The 24,168-nt window shown below is 38.8% G+C and overlaps 1 protein-coding gene and 2 pseudogenes across 2 annotated transcripts in view; 2 read left to right on the top strand and 1 right to left on the bottom strand.

Annotated features, from left to right (window-relative positions):
• The window catches only part of LOC145485005 (uncharacterized), a 105,088-nt pseudogene that overhangs the window by 80,155 nt on the left and 765 nt on the right, over positions 1-24,168 (bottom strand). The window lies entirely within an intron of this gene.
• Positions 6,745-7,584, top strand: LOC145485636 (uncharacterized). The gene has a single exon (XM_081464273.1). It carries the CDS (start codon positions 6,745-6,747, stop codon positions 7,582-7,584), a length of 840 nt encoding a protein of 279 aa, XP_081320399.1.
• On the top strand, positions 11,101-20,623 carry LOC145485080 (uncharacterized; annotated as a pseudogene).

Genomic DNA, 24,168 nt, shown 5'->3' with positions numbered 1-24,168 from the left:
AGTGATCTTCAATTTACCAGAAGTATAAATTTATCCTTTTATATGTCTAGTAGATACTGAACAAGATAGAAAATGTCATAGAGAACAGGATATCTGTCAGTGGCAGCCCCCTCTACATTGACGGTCACGCCCCCCACTTTCAAAGTCCAAAGGCTAACCCATCTGGTCTAAATCTGAAATTTGATTTTTCCAATAGATACGAGACCAATTCCAGATTAACACAATTTCCACACTGATACTGTGACAAATCAGCATGTCATATTCTTGGCGGCCATCATATTAAAATAATTTGTAGAAATGTTGCACACTTACTTCCGTCTGCTTCTCACTTGCTAACAGATCAGACCACATGTTGTTAAAAGATGCTAAAAGACTGCCAGAAACTCACTGCAATAGCCTATAATAGCTTGTTGTTAATGTGCTGCTCACCAGTCTTCTCAGAGCAATCTGATCTAGACAAGAAGTGGGCTCTCGCCAGGGCCAGCTTGAACAAAAGATTGGTAACTTAGCCTATGAGCAGGCTCTCGTGTTTGGGCTGGGGACGTGTGTGGCAAAGCCGCATGAAGGCTCTTGGTGACATGCCAATGCAAAAAACACTAGACACCTATTTAGCCTGCTCAGACACTAGAGACAGATACTAGAGCCTGCTTGCAGGCTATGAGTAACTCTATCCACCCAAAAAATCAGTAACCCTGACTGGATAGTGATGTACCCAATGGATAGCTTTATGCAGCTTTTGAACAACCGGGCCAGATATATAGCTAAGGGTTTGTTCAGAACTAGTCAATAATTTTTTAGCAATTACAGTCTGTGGCTGAAGTAAAGCCAAGAAAATAAATAACAAAATAATTTTTGCTCATATTTATTTATTAGACATTGCTGAAGTGAATTATTTCTATCATCATTCATAATATCTGGATTCCAGATTCTGGTTTTCAGTTCCGGATTCCAGATTCTGGATTCCGGATTTCGTTTTCCAAATTCAGTGTGTTAGGGTTGCCCCAGATGATGTATGTGCATATGTTAATCTTGAATAATCTGAAATTTCAGAGAGTTTAAAAATATCATATCATATCTGTGATGGCTCTGAGGTGGAGGGCTGTTACATGTACATGTAAATGTCTCATGCACGCTTTTTCACTTGTTATGATTCAGGTGCAAATAGTTTCTGTATCTGTTGATGTGCAACAACCTACACCAATATTTCAACCTAATAATGTACAGTGTATATAAATTAACCAAATTATGCTGTTTTTAGTTGACCAGTGCTACTACATAGTAATGTGATGTTGAAGTGCACAAATTTACAAACATGCCCAGTGTCAACTTGTCAAATATATGAACTGGCCAGACAGTGCAGATTACAAAATTCTCTGAAAGGTAAGATGTTTTTTAAACATTATTTTGTAATTAAAGTGCACCTAACCCCCAAAATTTTTTTCGCTAGAACGAATCTACTTATTATTTGAAATAGTTCTGTGAAAAAATTTTTGAATTCCGTTAAATCTTCGATTTTCTGTGCCACGACAAAATCTCAAAAGTAGCTCCAAAACACCGCCATTTTGTTTCACGACCGAGTTTGAGGAGAATGGGTCCAGCGGCTCTTGTGACGTCTACCCAGGAAGGTTGGATATCTCATTTCCTCTCATTTCCTTCAGGATGGTGCAATACACATTTGAAAAGTGCGCAGAAAACGCCTTCCAGAGGTGCTATCGGCTGTTGCAGCAATATCCCAGATTTAAAGAAAGATATACTGTACAATTTACTGACGATGATCGGCTAATGGTGCAATAAAGACGTAAACGATGGTTGATTTTGTCGAACCGAAACAAGCGAATTGCATCTGACAGAACCATTGAAGAACTCTCACTGGAATTTGTTCTGCAGACTTTCGAACGCTATTTTCATAAATTTTCTGCTTAAAGCTAACCAGAAATTTGTAGAAATACTACCGACAACCTATATCTTCCAATCCCGCAATATTTATAACATAACCGGCAAAGTCATGTGATCCTGTCATGATCAAGAAGCGTTATACTGATATGTAAATAGATCGCAACTGTACGCCGCTAACCAACACTTATTTCTCTTTCGATTTAGATGAAAGTCAAAGATTAATCCTCTAGAATTACATGATAACAAAATTGTTAGACTCAGAGTTTTTCGAAGGTTTGGAAATCAGCAGTGCGACAAAGATTCTGTGCAATAGCGTTGAAAGTATGACCGCGTAACATTATCTGCAGACCGCTTAGGGCACACATCCTTTTTGCTTATCTGACGAATTTCACTGCAAACTTTGAGAACAATTTACATTGGTTATTTGGAGTTACGACTTAAAACGTGTGACAATGTGAAATCGGTAATTGTATGAAATGTTTCCTTCCGCCTTGCTTCCCGCAGCTTCAAAAATACAGGTCCAAACAATACGATTTTCAATCGATCGAAACCAATGTTTTGGAGGTCATCAAGTCTCGAAAACTGCAACACGTACGTCGCTCTTATAAACATGAAGCATTCAACTGAAAGTAAAACACAAACTGGATTTAACAGAACCTTGACAAAATACATTCTCGGTAAGGACAAATGTAAACGGGCTATAAACACGCGTGGGAATCTTATGTTTAGTTGACGAAATTACCATCCAAAGCAGTCCTTGAGTTTTCTTTCCTGGTTTTTGTTTGCCTGCTCCTCCACTTCGTATCTAGCTTTCCATCCCTAATATACAAGCAGCTCGTCCGCAAAGACGTCTTCCCCGTCGTCGCTTGAAATATTGTAAATTGCTCTCAAAGCTCTAAGCAGTGAGTTCACAGTTGTCGAACGTGCTCGATCAAAGTTTATTTCGGAGCCTTCCAAATCGAAACTTAACTCTGACTCCAGTGACGAAAAAGAAATGATTCTGAGACAAAACTTGGACGTTTTAGTCCCAAAATACATCCGAACGATTAGTTTTGCGTTCTATTTTCTCAAGCAAATACAGAGAGTTGACTGAGGTGCTATTGTGTTTGGTTCCTGGGTAGACGTCATCAGGTACCGCCGCCCCAGACTCCCTAAAACGCGGTCATGAAACACTTAATTGCAACTTTGAAAGGGCATAGAAAATCGAGGATTCAACCAAATTCAAAAATTTCTTCGTCCAAATGCTTCAAATAAAGTCTAGATTTGTTTTAGCGAAAAAAAAGTTTTGGGGTTAGGTGCACTTTAATGATTTCTCAGACATTGTTTTCTTCAAGAAAAGATTCATACCCCACATGGGGGTTTTTCTCTATTAGAGCTCTTGATTCCTGATACTTTAATTTGGAATTTCTAAAGACTGGCTATCAATGGGTGTTGGGTGTGAATATCTTCTGGAACTGCACATTCATTCATTGAGTAAGCAAGAACTTCAGTATTTATCCTGACAAACTCTGATTTTCTTCTGGAAGCTCAACTCATACACAGTTGTACAGTTATATGTACAACCAAACAGCCTGGATGACCCTGTGATTGGGACTGTGCACATTGTTGTAACTTGCAATGTTCCAGTTTCTTGTTTGAAGCAAATTGCATTTGCTCTTGAAAGCAAGTCACGAAGTTCATAACAGTTATGCAAGTTTGCTTTGTATCTCAGGGCAGAGCCTGCCACTGTGAAAGTTGGAGTACCAACCCCTAGCATTTGATTCACCACTAACACTCAGTAAACAACTAAAAATGAAGTACACTGTATATCAAAGAAAGGAATTACATGCCTGTTCCTGTCAGTCAATATATGAACAGTTTACAGATGGGCAGCCTGTATTAAAACATGAAAGATTTTCAAAGCAACCATGGCCTGGTGAGATATTTCTGAGGAACTATAAATTTAAGGTCCTTATGATTGCTCATAGACATTGATTTTTATTGTAAACAATATCTTACTGTAACTGATTAACATGTAATAGGTAACCTGCATGATTGCGTAACTTCCGTTGTCACGCTAAGCAATAAAAGGTACAAGAAAGATAGACACGTGCGATAGGATATAGACGTCGTTATTCATCAAAGATCGAAGAAAGGAGTTTAGATTGGAGAAAGAGGTACGATTTGTAGTTTTATTTGTATGCTCGATTTAGTTAGTTTGATATCATTCCCTGTATTGTTCACAATTCGTAATATTTCCGTAATTTTCAAGTATCGTGATACGCCCCCTGTTTTGTGTTGTTATTGCAATCGATGTTCTGTGCGAGTTATAGTAATAGGCGCTTCCCTGTAATTATATTTTCAGTTTTTCCGTGAATCAAGCAAGTAATAAAGAGTTGATAGATAGAAAGGACTCGCTTGGTTGATAGTAAAGCTCCATCCAACATAATGAAATCGCGTCCGGAGCATTTGGAATGTTTTATAGAAGACCTCCGTCTGCTACACTTACTGAGTGTATTTTTCTTGTGTACTAATTGTTGTAGAACACAGAGATCACTGTTATGTCAGATATATTAATTTGTGAAAAGTTCTATAAACAAAGGCATCTGGGAACATATTAATTTATCATGGATGCAGCTTCTGAGAGGTCCCCAATATTAATGGAACATACACTGTTCATGCATGTAAAAGAGTTCAGTTATTCATTACTTATGATTGTAATGCTTTGTTTGGTTTCTCTGTAATTACAGACAACTTCATGGGATTATCAATTCTGCACCAAGTTCATTGAATAAACTGACTTGGAGGTTCAGTTCTGCAACCCATCCTGTTTGTAGTAATATCATAGCTGCAACATTGTGACAGATAAACTGCATTACATTATTAAGAAACACATATTAACTAATTATTTTTAAGTGGCTGTTAAATTAATCAGTTTTTCTTAGAGATAATTTACTCATGGTTTATTTAAATAATTGGCTTTTTGGCCTTAAAATGATTGTAACGTCAGGTTCACAGCGACTGTTGAAAGGCTGAATTGTCACTTGCTAGACAACTTGTCACGATGAGACTAGCGTGTGTGGGAGATGCTTTACTAATCGAATAAAGCCAGAGATCACGGAAAATCAGCTGTGATTGACGGTGATTTAATTGACGATAATCGAACGTAAACTGAAATATAATGTAATGAATAAACTAATTACTAGATAATAGAAGATTACAAGATGACAAGAGTCACGAAACAATAATAGCGAACATTCCAATCATAACTGCGATATGACAATACTTCCAGTCAAACTTCCCAGTAAAGATACAATTAAAATCATCAGTGATCCCAAGCAGATACGCATACTGCTAACTGTCCTAATACAATAAATGATAAGACTCTAAAAACTTGAAAGCAATAAAATTGTACGATGTGATAAAAACGTGCTTACGCGAGCGCCACTGAAAGCGATGGGGGAATTTACTAGCAAGGAAAGGACTTAACTGAATTACCAGAGATTCTTATAGGACAGTTGCTAAATAGAAACCTAAGCTAGGGGGAGTGTGAACTATAAAGATCTATCGCTAAAAACAAGATGAAATAAAAACTTTGAAAACTGGGGCTCTGCCACGTGTTGGACTTAGTACAATAGGCTGTTGTATAAAAAAACCGAGACTAAAGGTACTTAAGGTTAAAAAACGTCAAAACTTGAAACTTATACTAAAAAGCAAGCATAGAAAATAGTTTGTACTTACACATCGGTTCCCCCTTGCACTCTAAATAGTCAAGGGTAGCTTAAAACTTAATTTACTTGAAAACACGTACTGTGCACGCACGATAACTGAAACTTGAACTACTGGCGGGAATATGTCGCTAACACTATCTATATACGTCCACGTGTAAAAACGGATGACGTCATTGCTAAGCAACAAATTGGCGAATCAGAAAGAGTTAAGATTACTCACTTAATTAGAGAAGCCTCGATATAGTGCTCATTACAATGATATTTATTGACCTTTTAAATCAATTTTGTGATAATCTGCACTGGACATGGCATAAATTGATATTTTGCTAACACGAATTGGAGAACTGGGTCTTAAGCAAAGTTGCAGGATTAGCATTTTTGTAGAAAGAAAGGGTTGAGAAATTTGTGACATTCTACAGACAGCCTTGCCATTCGCAATGTCCGATAAGGTTAATTTGTTCCATTCTTTTGTAGAAATAGTGTTCTCTAATTAATTTTTATAAATTATTTCAATCTGTTGTTTAAATGATTGCCTTGTAACCCCGTGTCTGGCTTTGGTGCATGTAGGATATTGATGTATTTTTTATCCATTTTGCTGTAAATTATCTTAAGTGATGTGTCAATCAAAACATATCTTGGATATGCTGGTCTCTTCTGACAAATGTACTTATGCCTGATAACCTTGGAGTGCATTTGGTTGTGTAGTGCAGACAAAATACATGTACATAATATAACTTCCTCTTAGCTTACTGATAATTCTTGGTATAATTTAATCATAGCAAAATTAATTAATGGAACCCAATAACAGCTCTTGCAGTCCACAATGCCAGTCAAGAAAAAGAACAAATCACATTGAAATTGAATAATAAAATTATTATTAGAAGCCTATGCAAGTTGTTACAATATACGCCTCTTCCGGTTGATTGTTATTCGTAGTGATTGTGCAATGACGATATATCGAGTTACGTGTGATCCGAAAAAAGTTCTCATGTCATCCTGCACATGGTCGTGTACACAACTTGATACATGGTGTCAGAAGTAAAACTACCTCAATACTAGTGAATACGCCTCTATAGGCCGACCATTGCTGTTACTACGAGTATTACACTCATTTCAAGGAACACAGTCGCTCTACACGATGCCAGAGACAGAACCATCGACGAGTACCCCACGTGCGCTTACATTTACGTCGAATTTCCCGATTCCTTCGCCGATGAATGTCAAGGGCGATGCAGTGAACAATTGGGAATTCTTTCGGCAACAGTGGACAGACTACGAAGTCGCCACAAGCCTCGACAAGCAAGAACAGAAGATTCGTCTGGCTACATTTCGTTCCGTAATGGGCAAGGAATGTTTGCAGATATTTCTAAACCTGAAACTCAGCCCCGAGGAGCGAGACGACATAAGCGAATGCATTAAGGCGTTAGAGTCGTATTTCAAACCGAAGACAAATGTAGTCTACGAGCGTTACCAATTCAACATGTGCACACAGAACCTCGAAGAGCCCGTGGATAGTTTCATTAACCGATTGCGAAAGGCCGCATCCACGTGTGAATTCGGAATGCTGACAGACGAGCTGATCAGAGACAGATTGGTTATTGGTCTACAGGATCATTCAACAAAACTGTGTCTCCTGAAAGAAGAAACTCTAGATCTCAACAAGGCCCTCAACACTTGTAGGTCAAGCGAAGCTGCAAGCCACCAGCTAAAAGCCATGAAGATAGACGAAAAAAAAGCCACAGAGGAGGTCCGTGTTGTTCAAGAACGCAATTCACGTGATCACAAGAAACGTGATCCCAAGAAACGTGATCCCAAGAAACGTCAAGATCAAGCGCCAATGCGAAAAGAGTGGCAGTGCTTTAATTGTGGAGGAAAACAGAGACACAACCTCGAAAATTGTCCAGCTTACGGCCATGAATGCAAAGCATGCAAGAAGCCCAACCACTTCACGTCAGTATGCAGATCAGCTCCTAGATGACAAGTTAAACAAATAGCCGAGGAAACCGATGACGAACAGGAAACAGACTCCGATGAATTCTTCTACCAAGTCAAAGAAGTTTCGTCAGTGCAAGTCAAAGGGAAACAGCTCTTCACCTCGCTCGAATTCTACGACGCTAACGCTCGTTACAAGACAAAATTGGATTGTCAGTTGGACACAGGAGCGACGTGCAATGTTCTAACTCGTCACGACCTGTCAGTCATCAGCCAGAACGGAAATCCGGCTCTCCAAACAAGCAAGGTCACACTCCGTTTGTTTAATGGCTCGGTGATGAAACCACTTGGAGAAGTGAAACTCAACGTTCTCAAAGAAAACAAGCAACGGCATGAGCTCAAGTTTCAAGTTGTAGAAGGAAACAGCAAGCCGTTATTGTCCGCAGAAACTTGTGAAACGCTAGGACTACTAAAAATAAACTGTGAGCCGACAACGTTAGTTAACACTATTCAAGAAACCAAACCACTGCTCACCAAAGAAAACGTCCTCACTGACTTTAAAGACGTGTTTGAAGGCCTCGGACACATTGGCAAAGCAACTTTCACAGTTGACCCAGAAGTCACGCCAGTGCATCACGCACCCAGACGCATTGCAGTCACGCTACACAAAGAAGTCAAAGCAAAACTAGAAGAGCTTGAGAAGAAGAACATCATAGTAAAGGAAACTGAACCCACTGATTGGATCAGCAGTATGGTCGTCGTTGCCAAGCCTGGCAAAATCAGAATATGTCTAGATCCCAAGGACCTCAACGGAGCAGTAAAACGGCCAAAATACCAGATGCCAACCTTAGAAGAAGTCCTTCCACAGCTAAGCAACGCCAAAGTCTTCACAACGCTAGATGCAAAGGATGGATTTTACCAGATTAGTTTGGACGAAACAAGCAGCAAAATGACCACCTTTTGGACGCCCATGGGCCGGTACCGCTACCTCCGCATGCCGTTTGGCATCTGTGCCGCACCGGAGGAATTTGAATGCAAACTACATGAGCACCTTGGTGACTTGGAGGGCGTAGAAGTGCTACGAGACGACATTCTGGTGATAGGGTCTGGTGATACTCTGGAGGAAGCAAATGCAGACCACGACAAAAACTTGCTTCAACTTCTGAAAAGAGCATGCAAGGTTAATCTGAAGTTTAACAGCAAGAAGCTGAACCTCCGAAAGCCAGAAGTCAAGTACATGGGTCATGTCCTCTCCAGGGAAGGGCTCAAACCAGACCCAGATAAAGTGCAAGCTGTCAGCAAAATGCCCAAGCCCACCTGCAAACAGGAAACACTCAGTCTTCTTGGCTTTGTAAACTATCTTGCCAAGTTCCTTCCCCGGTTGTCAGAGATTGCCCAACCAATACGAGAACTGACCAAGAAGGATGCGAGGTTCATTTGGTCCAGACAGCACGATGAAGCCTTTGAGCAGATCAGACAACTAGTGACAAGCCACCCAGTGCTCAAGTACTACGACATGAATGCCGAGGTAACCCTACAGTGTGATGCCAGCGAGAAGGGCCTCAGAGCTACATTGTTGCAAAACGGACAACCAGTTGCGTTCGCCTCCAGAACACTCTCACAAGTAGAGCAACGGTATGCACAGATAGAAAAGGAGTGCCTGGCCATCGTCTTTGGCTGTTCCAAATTCAGCCAGTACATTACAAGAAGAGGGAAAATCACTGTTGAGACTGACCACAAGCCGCTACAACCCATCTTTAAGAAGTCTCTCCTAGCAGCCCCAAGCAGACTACAGAGAATGCTCCTGCAACTTCAAAGGTACAACTTAGAAGTGACGTACAAACCAGGATCCCAAATGTATGTAGCAGACCACCTGTCAAGAGCTTATCTCAAGAATCAAGACGATCAGCCTCACGACGACTTTCAGGTGTTCGCTCTAGAACTTGAAGAAATTAACCCATTGGATACAGTCAAGATCACCAGTGAAAGACTAGCACAACTCCAAAAAGCCACAGAACACGATCCTGTAATGCAGACACTCAAGAGCACCATACTCGTGGGATGGCCTGACACAAGAGAACAAGTTCCTATATCCATCCGAGAGTACTGGAATTTCAGAGAAGATCTCACACTGCACAATGGCATACTCTTTAAAAGCCAGCGCATTATCATTCCTCGTGCGCTGAGAACTGAGGTGATATCACGGCTACACGCCAGTCATCTTGGAATAGAAGCATGCCTGAGAAAAGCAAGAGATCGAGTCTACTGGCCAGCCATGAACAGTGACATCAAAGAAGCAGTAGCGAAGTGTGACGTGTGTGCCGAGTATCAAGCGAGTAACCCTCAACAGCCACTGCAGACTCACAAGATTCCAGACAGGCCTTGGAGTCGACTAGCCGCAGATTTGTTTACGCTTCACTCTGAGGACTATATAGTCCTTGTAGATTATTACTCCGACTTTGTCGAAGTCAGCCCTCTCAAGCAGACCACCTCGTCAGCCATAATCAAGTTCATGAGAGTACAGTTCAGTCGATACGGTATTCCGGATATCTTGGTTTCCGACAATGGACCACAGTTCGCCAGTAGAGAGTTTGCCGAGTTCGCAAAACAGTGGGAGTTTCAACATGTCACCTCATCTCCTTACCACCCAAAGTCCAACGGAAAGGCAGAATCAGCAGTCAAAGCTGTCAAAAGTCTCTTCAAGAAGGCCCTGAAAGATGACAAAGACCCCTGGCTAAGTTTGTTGTCCTACAGAAATACCCCTACAGCTGAAATACAGTCAAGCCCAGTCCAGTGGCTGATGTCAAGAAGAACAAAGACACTAGTTCCCATAGCAACCAACCTGCTGTATCCTGAAGTCCCTGAAGGAGTGCCAGACAAAATCCAGCAGAAACGTCAGAAAGCCAAGAGCTACCATGATAGAAATGTCAAAGTGTTACCAGACCTCGACATTGGTCAGGAGGTACGCATTGCTCCACTCCACAGAGGCAAGTCTTGGGAAGCGGGAACCTGTCTACAGAAGCTTTCTGATAGATCCTACCTGGTAGAAGCCAACGGAGAAGTGTTGCGGCGTAATAGACAAGCAATCAAGCCAACTCCAGAAGCACTACCAGCATCAGAGGATGACCCCGAAACAGCCCTGTCACCGTCCACAGACTCTCTGTCCAGCACAGCTGGTCCTGTGCCCAGTCCACCAGCACTAAGATCGAGTTCTAGGACTATCAAACCACCCGTGAGATTCCAGGACTACGTGTGTTAAGGACATGGACCATAGTTCTCATACCTTTATAGTACAGTTACAGTTTCAGAACAATGAACAATAAGATGCTATTAGAGAGAAAGTTTAGTTTTTTATGCGTTGATAAAAGGGGAGATGTTACAATATACGCCTCTTCCGGTTGATTGTTATTCGTAGTGATTGTGCAATGACGATATATCGAGTTACGTGTGATCCGAAAAAAGTTCTCATGTCATCCTGCACATGGTCGTGTACACAACTTGATACACAAGTATTCATGATCGTAATTACCATTCATGCGAGGGTGATTTTGCTTACTGCAAACCCTTCCAGCAGGAGGAGACTCCATACAATAGTGAAGATGGCTAAATGTATCTTTGGGGACAAGTTAGAAAACAAAACTTTCCAACTTTTAACATATGTATACTGTTTTGGTATTTTTGTGAGATTACATTTGGTAGAGATTCAGGGACTGAGTATATTGTAACCACTGCATTTCAATCAGTCCCCACAACAAAAAAATGTGTAAACTTCTTTTGTGTGGGAGTCCCCATGTTAACTAATGAAGAATATAATGGTTAATAACAATGCCTTGTCTTTCTGAATAAGGTAGGAAAGAACAAGAAATGCCACCAAAAAGCACAGAAGACAGTTCTGTTATGTGATCAAGATTTTTGGTGGCTTCCCAGAAATCCTTGAAATCATGGCTCTATATTTCATAATCACACCATCTTACACCTCGATCTGCTGATGTAATACTAAATCTGGCTGAAACTATTAAATCATTTGCAATTTACCTCATACATGTTGGATTATTTTCATTAGTAACAACATTCCGAAAAATAACTGAGGAGCTCCACTTTTAGGCTGCCCTAAATCTATATATTATGTTTGTTATGTAGCATTTGACTTTTTATCAAGTTTCAGCTGATAAACCTGTACTGTATACTTTTCATGTGAGTTGCTGGTAGCTCTATTACACAACTCTTTATACAACTGTAAGCTAACAGCCACTTGAAGATTAATACTGAATCCAGAAACAAACATGGATGCACTCTTCTATCCAGAAATTATCATGCAAACTACTAGTCAAACATCAACATATACTTTTAACATCACAAGGATCTTCATGTATCAAAAGAAGCATGCAAACTATATGAACAATATGATTTTTTTACATTGTTTTTACTGCATTTACAGTCAAATTTTACCACATTTTGCATCATCTTAAAGCTGGCAATCAACAAAAGAACCTACTTCCCGTATGCAAATTGATTATTCTTATTCCATGTGACAACATTTCTTTCCAGTCATGACAAAATGTGTTCAGAACTTCAGTGGTATCGACACCATTGACAAGGTGTCTATTTGGGACCAACTGTTGAATTCTCAGTTGCTGACTTTATTATGTAAGAGGGTCCCCAATAGGTTTGGTGGGATGCGGGATTTGGCATATTTTTGCCGTGATATGCGTGATTTGAGCTGAAAAGAGGGGCGGGAAGCGGGAATTACAGTTATGAGCAGGAGCGGGATCTCGTGTTCTTATGGGGTTGGGATGCAGAATTCGTTAGGGAAAGAGAGCGGGATAGGGGATTTAAATTTCTAAGTGACCACATAAATACCACGAGCTGGCAGAAACAAACCTATTGTGCGTATAGCTTAGCCTGCGAATGGGCTCCTCGTGAGCCCGCCCCGATCGCTTTGCCCTCTGAATTCTTCTGTTTTGCGCTTGCCGAAATTTTTTGCATCGTTGCTGGGAGCCTGTTCACAGACTAGTATAGCTGTGTTAGGTTTCAAGTAAGGAATAGCAACGGCCCTGTACCCTGTCAGGTTCTGTCAAACGTATCCATTATCAATAGACTACATTAAAATCATGAGATTGTATGAGGTCTTTGAGTCGTATTACCATCATCTGTGTTGGCCTCTGACATCAATGACATCTTTCCATTTCCGACAATTTCGAAGCTTGCGTTTGAGACCCCGATCCTTTCTAGTTTTTCTAATCTTTCGACCTTCTCCAGAGCGCTTGGCTTGTTCTGGCCAGTATGGCTACACCGGATGTAGTCTGCGAACAGGCTCACGTTGGAGCATGAACACAAGCGTGCTGGCCTGGCGTATCATAAAATCCCCGATAAGCCCTATACTGGTGGTTTAGACTGTCTGCGACGCAGGCTAAAGCATGCGCAGTGAAATTAAGTGGCAAAGTCATGAGACAAGAAAGTTCACTTTGCTCTTTGCCACTCGCGCATGACTCAAAGGTGAGCCTACTCACAGGCTACACCGGATGGTGGTGATAGTGATTTACCGAACAAAGTATGGGAAATTATAAATTGGTCGCCATGTCTTATGAAAAGGATGTGCAAGCGGCAATGCCCTCATTCAGAAAGAAAAGTTCTGAGCCCAGATTTCAAGGAAAGTGAAGATGCTGAAACCTTTGAAAGAAACTGTCAAGTGTGTTCACAGGCGATGTCTTGAATTTGGGAATAAACAATCTTTTTCTTTTCAGTAATACGTGGACAAAAGAAAAGAAAACAGTAAATTAACCGTTAAGCGAAAGAAAAGCTACAATCATTTGTGCTTACTTATCTGCTACCCATTGAATCCTTTTGTGATCTTTTATGTGATATATATTTTAAAAAAAGGTTCTGTGTGAATAATTAAATTAATTATTAATTTATCAAATTGATAATTAATGGAGAAATGTCTTTGAAAAATGGGCGGGATTGGGACTTACAAGCAAAAAAGGGCAGGAGGCGGGATTAACAGGAAAAAATGGGCGGGAAATGGGATCTGAGAACCCTATTGTGGACCCTCATGTAACTGGCTTAGATGTTGCAGCAAACCCTCTTAACAGTACATGTGTAAGTTAATTTGATATCTGTAAACAGTCTTCAATAAAATTAATAACAACTCACCTATGTTGATACCTAATAATCAATAGTACTTTATTTATTTCAATTTATACCTTTATCTTTCTAGTAATGGCCTATTCACTTGTAGTGCTTTAACTCCCAAATACTGACGTTTAAAACTAGCACTCCAACTGTATGAAATAAAAGTAAATCTAAGCCCACACAAGTACGCTTTGCGGACCTATTTTTCTCCCTTTCTTAACTTTTTGCTGCAGTGATTGACCTTCTACTGGGCTTGCTTTCAGTTGAAAAATTCCAGGGAAGCATCATTGAGAAGTGCAATTCTTACCATGGAGTAGCCAAGTGTAGTCAAAGAAAATTTTACTCCAATTTTTTCACTCAAATTTCTGAGCATTTTCGTGCATATTTCAGGTGCCATTGACCTGATCACTCTGATCTGGGTATCATTGGAAAGATCTTTTCCTCTTGCAGAATTTGAGTATAGATTATGACATTTTGGTCAAATGTTATGATGTCAGATGTGGAACAAAGGCCAATGCTCGTCACCGCCGGTTACAGCCAGCACAGACATCAATGCGTTGAGACAATGACGAAAACAATGAATACGAACTTTGACTGTCAAAAGAAACCACACAGGTTGGAAAACGAGGAAAACCAAAACAGCATTTAAAAGCCAGAATAATTAGACGTGTTTGGTTCAAAGGAAAATCTCAGCCAGAAAAACACTGCCATGAACTTATTATGCTGTTTACTTCATGGCGTAATGATTGAACTGATTTAAAAGACAACAGTTCTTTGTATCAAGAGTATTACCTTCTTTCGAAAGAAATAGATAAAAAATGATGCAGTGTGCTGTTGGTAGCGAAGATTTGCATGAGAATGAACAGCATTGACACAACACGGATTACAATGACAAGCAGTTTGATTCCATACTTTCGATTTGACAAAAAATTCTGGTGTGAATTTCTAGAAATTTCATGGGGTGAATGGTACAGAATTTTCTGGTTGACTGCACCAGAGTGCACTCACCCGGACGATCACACTATACGAACTACTGATACTCCTGGGTTCAAACCATTTACTGAGAGTGGAAAACGTTAGCATTTTTGTTGGCCTTGGAAATATTCCATTATTTAGAAGTTATTATTGACCAGTTGTTGGTTGAAGATGATGGCACAATTGTTTTGTGTCATTGGCTCTTGCCACACATGACGCAGTTTAAATAGAATTCATAACTTTGTGGAAATAACCGAGCCATCCTAACTGCTGGATGAATTCATTTTCATATGATGAGAAACATGCAAACTATTCGTATAGGAAGCCACCAGGATGGGAGGATACCCCTTGGTAACACATCAGGAAGACCTGCCATTCTGCTGGGAAAGCAAGTGTTGGCTTTCCTGTGGATTATGGGGAATAAAGAGCCTGCATGGGCTGTTGCCAACAGGTTTAACATTTCAATGAGTAGTGTCAACCAAATTCTAAATTGACTTTCACAGGCAGCTGTAGATCTTTTAGGACAATACATCAAATGGCCAGACAGTGAGTAACAGCTTCCAAATTATGAAAGATGTAGGTGGGGAATTTTTCAATTACAATGAGACTTCTTTTCACTTTGAAAAATTTATTTTGCAGCAAATCAAAAGCAAGAAATAAAACGTGTCTTTGAAGATGAAGGGGGATTTCCTGGTATCATTGGGCTGATTGATGGCACACAAATTCTGATCCAAACCCCAGAACACAAGCCAGAAGCTTATGTCAACAGAAAAAATTTCACCTGGTCAAGTGCAGGATTTCTTTGTGAAATTCATCTCCAAAGTAGCCTAAAATTCTAACATTGTTGCCACCATTTTGAACATTGCTCAGCAGCCAGGCTGGGTTTTCATGACGTCATTCTTTCCAAGAAATTTTATCCAAATGGCTTCCAACAAGCCTTTTAACTACCACTCTGGGTTATGGCTGCTCTAGAGCCATACTATTTTGAGCCAAACATGCTCCAAATTCCGAATGAAAGCATTGAAGATAGTGAAGTGGACAATCGCTTAGAGAAAATAGATTTTGCTGACCTTGTGAACGGTGCCAAGTCAGTGGCAGGTTTTTCTCCTTCCTGCCAATTTCAAGTCGGACTGAACGACTTCACAAAAACACAGCCTGCCTGCCAAGACAGTTTCAAGATGGCGGCCTCCAAAGTCCCTTCTTTCGAGACAAATTTCTTCAGGATAGCAGGCACTTCAGAGGCTTAAACTTTGGTGAGTGGAAAAGCTGAATGTCATAGAGAGGTTACAAAGCTGTCATGGTGGCCGATCATGAAATTTTAGCAGCTAAAACTAAACTTATTATCTAAGTTAATCATGCCCGACAAAAACTATCTAACAGTAGACGAATTTTGCAAGACGTGGAAGACAAAATTTTTACCCAGCATACAACGAGAAGTCAAAGAAGAGGCTGTATCAAAATCACTGGTATTCCCATTCTGCAACTGGATAATCCCAAAAAGCTAGTTCAAGAGCTGGGCTCACTTAATGATGTTAGCCTAAGTGAAGACCAGATATCAACAGTCCACAGACTTCCAGATACAAAGAAGGTAAAAAACTGAATTATAGTAAAGTTTGTGCAAAGAGATAAAAGAGAAGAATTTTAAGAGAAGAAAAAGAATTTGATAGGAAAGAAGTCTAGCCTACTACCATCTATCCAAGCTGAAATGGGCAAAAGTTTCTTCAGCGATAAGATTTATATCAATGAGTTGTTTACCACCTACAGGACTGTTTGGAAGAATTAATGCATTTAAACAACAGCACAATCATAAATTTTTGTGGACTGCCAACGGGAAGATCCTATTAAGAGAGACTGAGACCTCACGCATTGTACGCTCCTCTACTCATGAGGAATTCGAAGACTATCTGGTTGAGATTAATAACAGATGAGTATCTTTCAACATCTGATTATTCATATGTATTTATATTTATTCACTTTATACAAACTTCAGTTAATTTTTCACTACTAAAATGAATTCCTTGCAACTTTTGCCACTTTATAACCCTAATGATCAAGAGTTTAATATTGTAAATGGCTCATAGTCAGTTCAGTTCAATCAGCTAATAGATACTGACCTGTCCAATTTGATATCCAACCCTGATAAATCTGATGAAATCGATCCTGACTTAATGCTTACTATTCCAATGTCAAATTACTACTCCATTTCTCAGATAAGTAATTCTATAGCCAAAACTGGGCCAAAACCCATTTCAATGTTTCACTGTAATATAAAAAGAATTTATCTCGTTTCCTCAGGTCGATCTGAAGTCTTTTAGGTGTATTGTGGCTTTTTGGTTTTTTAAAAGCACACAATGCATTGCAGTTTGATTTATTGTAGAATTATAGCTAATCATAACAGAAAATCCCTATACAAAAATTGAATTCCTTACCTTTGCAGTGAACTTGATTTAAATGACTCTCAATCCTTTGTTATCTTGACAACCGCTGGGAACAGTTCAACCAGTTAAAGGACGTTCCATTTTCCTCCTTGATTTCTTCGTAAAAAGTTTGTAGTTTTTTCCTTTTGAAGCAAGATCCATCTTTCAAAATAAAACCACCAAAACAGCGTGGAAAGGGAAACAGATGTGACATCAAAAGCATCTGGTCCAGCAACCTCATTGCCAGTCTCTCTCTCCTTCTTCTCCTGTTTCCATTCGCTCCTCAGCTGATCAACTTAACCAATCACAGCACGCGAATTTTCACGTGACTATCCTCGTGACTGAACGTGACAAAGATTGCTTTATTCTTTCTCTTTTGGCGCCCATCTTTGAATTCAGTGTTACCGGTTGATCGCTCATGCGTATTGGTGGATTTCACTTCCAAAATCATATCAAAATGGTTTTTACTGCAGTCCAGTGACTAGAAGAAAACAGCACGAGTGTCATTAACGAGAAACAAGTTTTTCTTGGCGAATATTTGGAGCTGAAAGAAAGTCTTACTGTGGACGTTTCAATGGGGAAAAATTCAAAGGGCAGATTAGCCATGTACAGAATTATCAGGTGAGTTAAATTTAAGTAACCTTATATTATACAAAGTAAATCCCTGTATTTCAAGAAAAGCTTTTGAATGAACTTTATCATCACGAATTATACAAGAGTGGGTCACTCAGTAATGGCATGAAATGAATTCTGGCTAAAGCAAACAATTTAGGTTGCCCAGAGTGCACGCCGAAACAATCTGATTTGTGAATAACAAGTCGTTTCTGTCGCCACACTTGTTCAAATGAAACAATTATAGTCATCCTCTCTGATTCCAGTCAAAGTTCTTGACAAAAAATCCAACAAGGCAGCCACAGTGTGCATGAGTTTGATATGTCTTCAGTGTGTTTCAGCATGACTGTATGGCAATCCGTATATTCTTTTGTGTTAATGCTCTATTAGTTAAATGTTCCCTTAATGTTTTGTGTCTTTTTTAATAATTCTAATGTCTAAATTTGGCTAAAACCTGTGAAATATATCCTCCAATTCAAGAGTTGTTGATACACTTATAGAAGGTAAACCTTAATTTAATCTACTGTAAGTTCAAGATTTATGTAACATATTGATCAACAGTATCCAAACACCTTCACAATTATTTTATTTATTTATTTAATCTGGCAATGGTGGGACGAGTAACAACGAACAACTACTTCGAACGGCCTTAAAAAGAAAAGAACTTAAAAACCGTAGCCTTAAAGAACTCAAGTCTGAACTTGACATGTGAGGTTTAACTAAAGCAGGGAATAAAGCCGCTTTGTCTGAGAGACTGAAGTCAGCAATTTTGAATGAAGACTCTCGCCCAAGTCCTACCAACGAGAGCGTTGCTAAAGACATCGAGGCTGTCAAGACTAATGATGACCAACCCGAGGTTAGAAATTGTCCATGTTATCATCGTCTCAGTCCTCTCATTGAAGATCTTAAATCTGAGATACGTGACATCAAACAAAAAATGTCCTGCTCGGATGATTGTCCTACTGAAGCAGGTTGGAGTCTTCGATCAAAAGGTTTAAAGAAGAAAACGACTATTTTCGTACACAGATGGCCGCCATGAGCGAACGTTACGACCGTATAAAAGAGGAGCGAGATTCCTTAAAACTTATTTCAATTATTTCGAAAGATCTGTACCAAGAAAGCCGAGAGAACATTTCAGATACTACGCCATCATCGGCAAATTTGCATAGTTCAAAGCCATTAATTCAAGATGAAATTAAGGATCAAGAGTCTCAAGAGAACACTAATGACTGGAAAACTGTTAAAACTGGTGTTAACAAGAAACAATGAAGGTCTTCAACTGGAATGAAATCTAAATATACCTCCACGAACAACAAGCCTAACCGTACCGACAGTGAGGCTTCAGAACAGAATGACGAGCGGATAACAGTCATTGTCGGAGACTCCCTCATAAAGAATGTTCATGGTATAAAAGTTGCTAAAGCCGTGGGTCACCGAGTAGTTGTCAAGCCATTCCCTGGAGCTAACATTCATGACATGAAATCACACATTATTCCTACGATTGAAATATCCCCCAACCAAATTTGTTTACATGTGGGCACCAATGATTTGAGATCTTCTCCGCCGAATGACGTTGCGGATGCTATTGTTGACTTAGCCAGAGAAATTGAGGGTGCATGTGAGGCAGAGATAATCGTATCTGAACTAACAACAAGGAACGATGCCTACGGTGATGCAGCCAAAGCTGTTAAGTCTTCTTTTTAAACATTTCAACCGGCTTACAGTCAGGTCTTACTTAGCTGCATGTATTAAACTGTGAGCACATGAATATTTGGATCTCAGTCTTACAGTACCTCATATATATCAAAATGTAATATATTTTTTTAATTTTGTTTTAGGCGTCACAGAACAAAGATATAAGATGAAGAGGCCAGCTGTTGACACCCTAATTAGAGGGCAACAAAAGAAGCTGCGGAATCAACAGAAATAACTGAACAGCAGCTAAGTCTGCCCAAACTCAGCCTTTTTTTTAATCTTAATGAATGTTTCAGTTTTGTTCTTATCATTAATTACAATCACGAAAATCCAGATTTGTTCCACATAACAATAATTTAAGCTAAAATCTTGTGTATGGAAAATTGTTGGATTTGTAAACTAAAAAGAGTAAGTAAATTATCTGAAAAAGTTCTCTTTTTATCAAACATGTATTTTGTTTAACACCAGCAAAAGTTTGACCTTCAAATCTGTTTTCAGTTTTACTTTTGATTCTTGATGTAACAAAAAAGAAACAGGATAATTATTCTTACGTTTTAATTCATGAAAGCCAATGTAATAAACCATTGCTTGAAAACCTGTTTGACGTGATATCAGTGACTACATTTGTTATTTTAATGCCAGGCATTTCATCAAAATTTTGTCTGGCCTACAAATGATACAAAATTCCCAGTTTTTCTCAGATTTTCCTAACAATTCCAACTTATTCTTAAAAATCCTACAAATTCCAAGTTATTCTCAGAAATTCCTAGGAATTTTTGGGAATTTTAGGGAATTTTCAAGGTGAGCATATTTCAGTTAGCATTCCTAGGAATTCCTAGGAATTCTGAGTCTGAATTACCGTGAAAATTCACACCTTAGATTCCTAGGAATTCCTAGCAATTCTTAGGAATTCCTAGGAATTTTTTCCTAGGAATTCTTAAAGTTATCTCACAAGGGCAGAGCAGTGAGTCTGTCAAGTTTTTCATCTGTAGTTCTTGGTTGTATTTTTTAACTTTAAAATTGCTCATTTGCACCTTGATGCAAAGAAGCTTATTTCATTCATGTTTACACTGGGCTCAGTTTCCAGCCACGCAGCTTCAGTTGTGATTTTATGCCATGGAAATTTTACTGTACTTTATTGTTTACTTTATTTTACTGTTATTTTCATGAAATATGAGTACTTTTCTTTGTTTTGCCATAAATTCATTTCAATTTCTTTCACAATTCTAGAAAGTAAAACACTGACTAAATTATTACAATATAGTGTTGTTACCAACCCTTGTGAGATAACTTTAAGAATTCCTAGGAATTCCTAGGAATTTCCTAAGAATTCCTAGGAAAAAATTCCTAGGAATTCCTAAGAATTCCTAGGAATTCCTAGGAATCGAAGGTGTGAATTTTCACGGTAATTCGGACTCGGAATTCCTAGGAATTCCTAGGAATTCCAAGTTTACATGGAGCTGACTTGGAATTCCAACTGAAATATACTCACCTTGGAAATTCCTTAAAATTCTCAAAAATTCCTAGGAATTTCTGAGAATAACTTGGAATTTGTTGGATTTTTTGAGAATAGGTTGGAATTTTTTGGAAAATCTGAGAAAAACTGGGAATTTTGTATCATTTGTAGGCCAGGCAAAATTTTGATGATTAATGTCCAGCATTAAAATAGCAAATAAAGTCACTGATATCACATCAAACAGGTTTTAAATCAATGGTTTATTACATTGGCTTTCATGAACTTAAACATAAGAATAATTATCCTGTTTCTTTTTCATTACATCAAGAGTAAAAAGTAAAACTGAAAACAGATATGAAGGTCAAACTTTTACATGTTTGATAAAAAGAGAACTTTTTCGGATAATCTACTTATTTTTTTGGTTTACAAATCCAACAATTTTCCATACACAAGATTTTAGCTTAAATTATTGTTATTATGTGGAACAAATCTGGATTTTCATGAATGTAAGGAATCAATGATAAGAACAAAACTGAAACAATCCTTAAAATTAAAAAAAGGCTGAGTTTGGGCAAACTTAGCTGCTGTTCAGTTATTTCTGTTGATTCCACAGCTTCTTTTGTTACCCTCTAATTAGGGTGTCAACAGCTAGCCTCTCCATGTTCATCTTTGTTGTATGACACCTAAAACAAAATTTAAAAAATACATTACATTGCGATTTATCTGAGGTACTGTAAGACTGAGATCCAAATATTTATGTGCTCACAGTTTAATACATACAGCTAATTAAGATCTGACTGTAAGCTGGTTGAAATGTTAAAAGAGAAGACTTGATAATTGTGAAGGTGCTTGCATACTATTGATAAATATGTTACATAAATCGTGTGCCTTCAGTAGATTAAATCAGGGTTTTCCTTCTTCTATAAGTGTATCAAACAACTCTCGAATTGGAGGATGCACTGTATATACATCACGGTTTTTAGCCAAATTTAGACATTAGAAATATTAAAAAAGACACTTAAAACATTAAAGGAACATTTCCACTGTAAATAATAGAGTAAACACAAAAGAATATACACATGGACAAAAATTGAAGATCAACACGGATTGCCATACAGTCAGGCTGAAACACACAGGAGACATCAAACTCATGCACACTGTGGCTGCCTCGTTGGAGTTTTTGTCAAGAACTATGACTGGGATCAGAGAGAACTGCTATATTTATTTCGTTTGAACAAGTGAGGCGAGAGAAACGACTTGTTCCTCGCAAATCAAATTGTTCAGGCACGCACTGTGGGCAACCTAAATTGTTTCAACTTTGCTTTAGTCAGAATTCATTTCATGCCATGACTGAGTGACCCACTCGTGTATGATTCGTGATGATAAAGTTCATTCAAAAGCTTTTGTCTAAATACAAGAATTTACGTTGTATAATATAAGGTTACTTGAATTCGATTACTCACCAAATAATTCTGTATACGGCTAATCTGCCCTTTGAATTTTTCCCCGTTGAAACATCCACAGGAAGACTTTCTTTTAGCTCCAAATCTTCGCCAAGAATAACTTGTTTCTCGTTAATGACACTCACGCTGTTTTCTTCTGATCACAGGACCGCAGCAAAAACCATTTTGATATAATTTTGGAAGTGAAATCTACTAAAACGCACGAGCGATCAACCGTTAACGCTGAATTCAAAGACGGGCGCCAAAAGAGAATGAATAACGCGATCTTTGTCACGTTCAATCACCAGGATAGTCACGTGAAAATTCGCGTGCTGTGATTGGTTCAGTTGATCAGTTGAGGAGAGAATGGAAACTAGAGAAGAAGGAGAGAGAGACTGGCAACGAGGTTGCCGGACCAGTCGCTTTCGATTGCAAGGCTGTTTCCCTTTCCACGCTTCTTTGGTGGTCTTCTGAAAGATGGGCCTTGCTTCAAAAGGAAATAACTACACAAACTTTTTACGAAGAAATCAAGGAGGAAAATGGAACGTACTTTAACTGGTTGATCTGTCCTCGATGGTTGTCAAGATAACAAAGGATCATGAGGCACTTAAATCAAGTTCACTGCAAAGGTAAGGAATCCAATTTTATAGGGATTTTCTGTTATGATAAGCTATAATTGTAAATAAATCAAACTAAGCAATGCATTGTGTGCTCTTTAAAAACCCCAAAGGCCGAAATTCACCTGAAAGGTTTCAGATCGACCTGACAAACCGAGATAAATTCTGCGAAATAAGCTTAAGCTTGTTGTATTAGTCCACCAAATCTATTTTGAGAGCCCACGTGTTTCAACACCCAGTCAGCACAATGCAGCAAGTATAAATTTGCAATGCTTGTCATTTTTCCTTTGAATTATTTATAAGGATTAACATGATATGAGATCTAGTCTTTTCAATACATCAAGATGTAGGTTTTTTTATTTTCATTGTCATTTATTTATGTCAGTTATTTATTTGTTTCCCACTGACTCATAATCTTTTTGATTCTTTTAATTTTGTTGTGTCATGAATTAAAGTGACTGCGAGGACAAGGAAATACAAGAAACATATTGATGATCCCACTATACCCATACCAAAATCTACAAGATTCGACCACATAAATTGCTTAAAGCAGTCTTCACAGGCCAGTTGACGTCATCTCCCTCTCTTGCATCCCTTTTTTCTGGAGATCATTTCCAGCACCATGAACAGAAGACCTCAGAGTTTTCAGCTCACCTGTCAGTGAGATGGCTGTTGGCAAAAATGTTGTGGACGACTTTGATGGATTATGGAGTGAACCTCTATGCAAGAATTGAAGCTTCACAGAAGCATTTGATGAAACCGAGTTGCCTATACCTGAAAAGACTACAGAAATACCAATTGATGTAATACACAACAACTCAGATTTTTCCACAGACAGTGATTCAGGTAATGATGTTGAAGTTTCAGTTCCGACTCCCCTGAAGAAATTGAGAACTCTGACACTGATGGCCATTCACTGGACTCCCCTGATGAAAGTGAAACTAATGGTTCCCAAGAAAAAAACATTAATTTTTCTGCCAAAGAATATGCCTGTATGGCTATTCTGGCCTTAATTTCAAGACATTGTATGACAATAAGAGACTGCTAAAAATATCCTTGTTTTAATGAAACTACCGGTAATTTGTCCAGAGAATGTCACAGTACAATTTTACAAATGTACAGCAAGTGCGTGGAAACTGTGAGCTTTTCATTTATGACATCTGTGAGAGATGTCTTCTTCTTTTTCCTAAAGTCATAAAGGATCAAGTTGTTCAACAGTGGGCTGTGATGGGTATGTTTGTGAATCTACAATTATATTAAATATATACATGCATATATATACTT

Source organism: Orbicella franksi, chromosome 4, assembly GCF_964199315.1.
Source record: "Orbicella franksi chromosome 4, jaOrbFran1.1, whole genome shotgun sequence".
NCBI lineage: Eukaryota > Metazoa > Cnidaria > Anthozoa > Scleractinia > Merulinidae > Orbicella > Orbicella franksi.
This window is presented reverse-complemented; position numbering and strand designations above follow the sequence as displayed.

Coding starts and splice junctions, on each gene's coding strand:
- LOC145485636 (XM_081464273.1), top strand. CDS start 6,745: ATGCCAGAGACAGAACCATCGACGAGTACCCCACGTGCGCTTACATTT.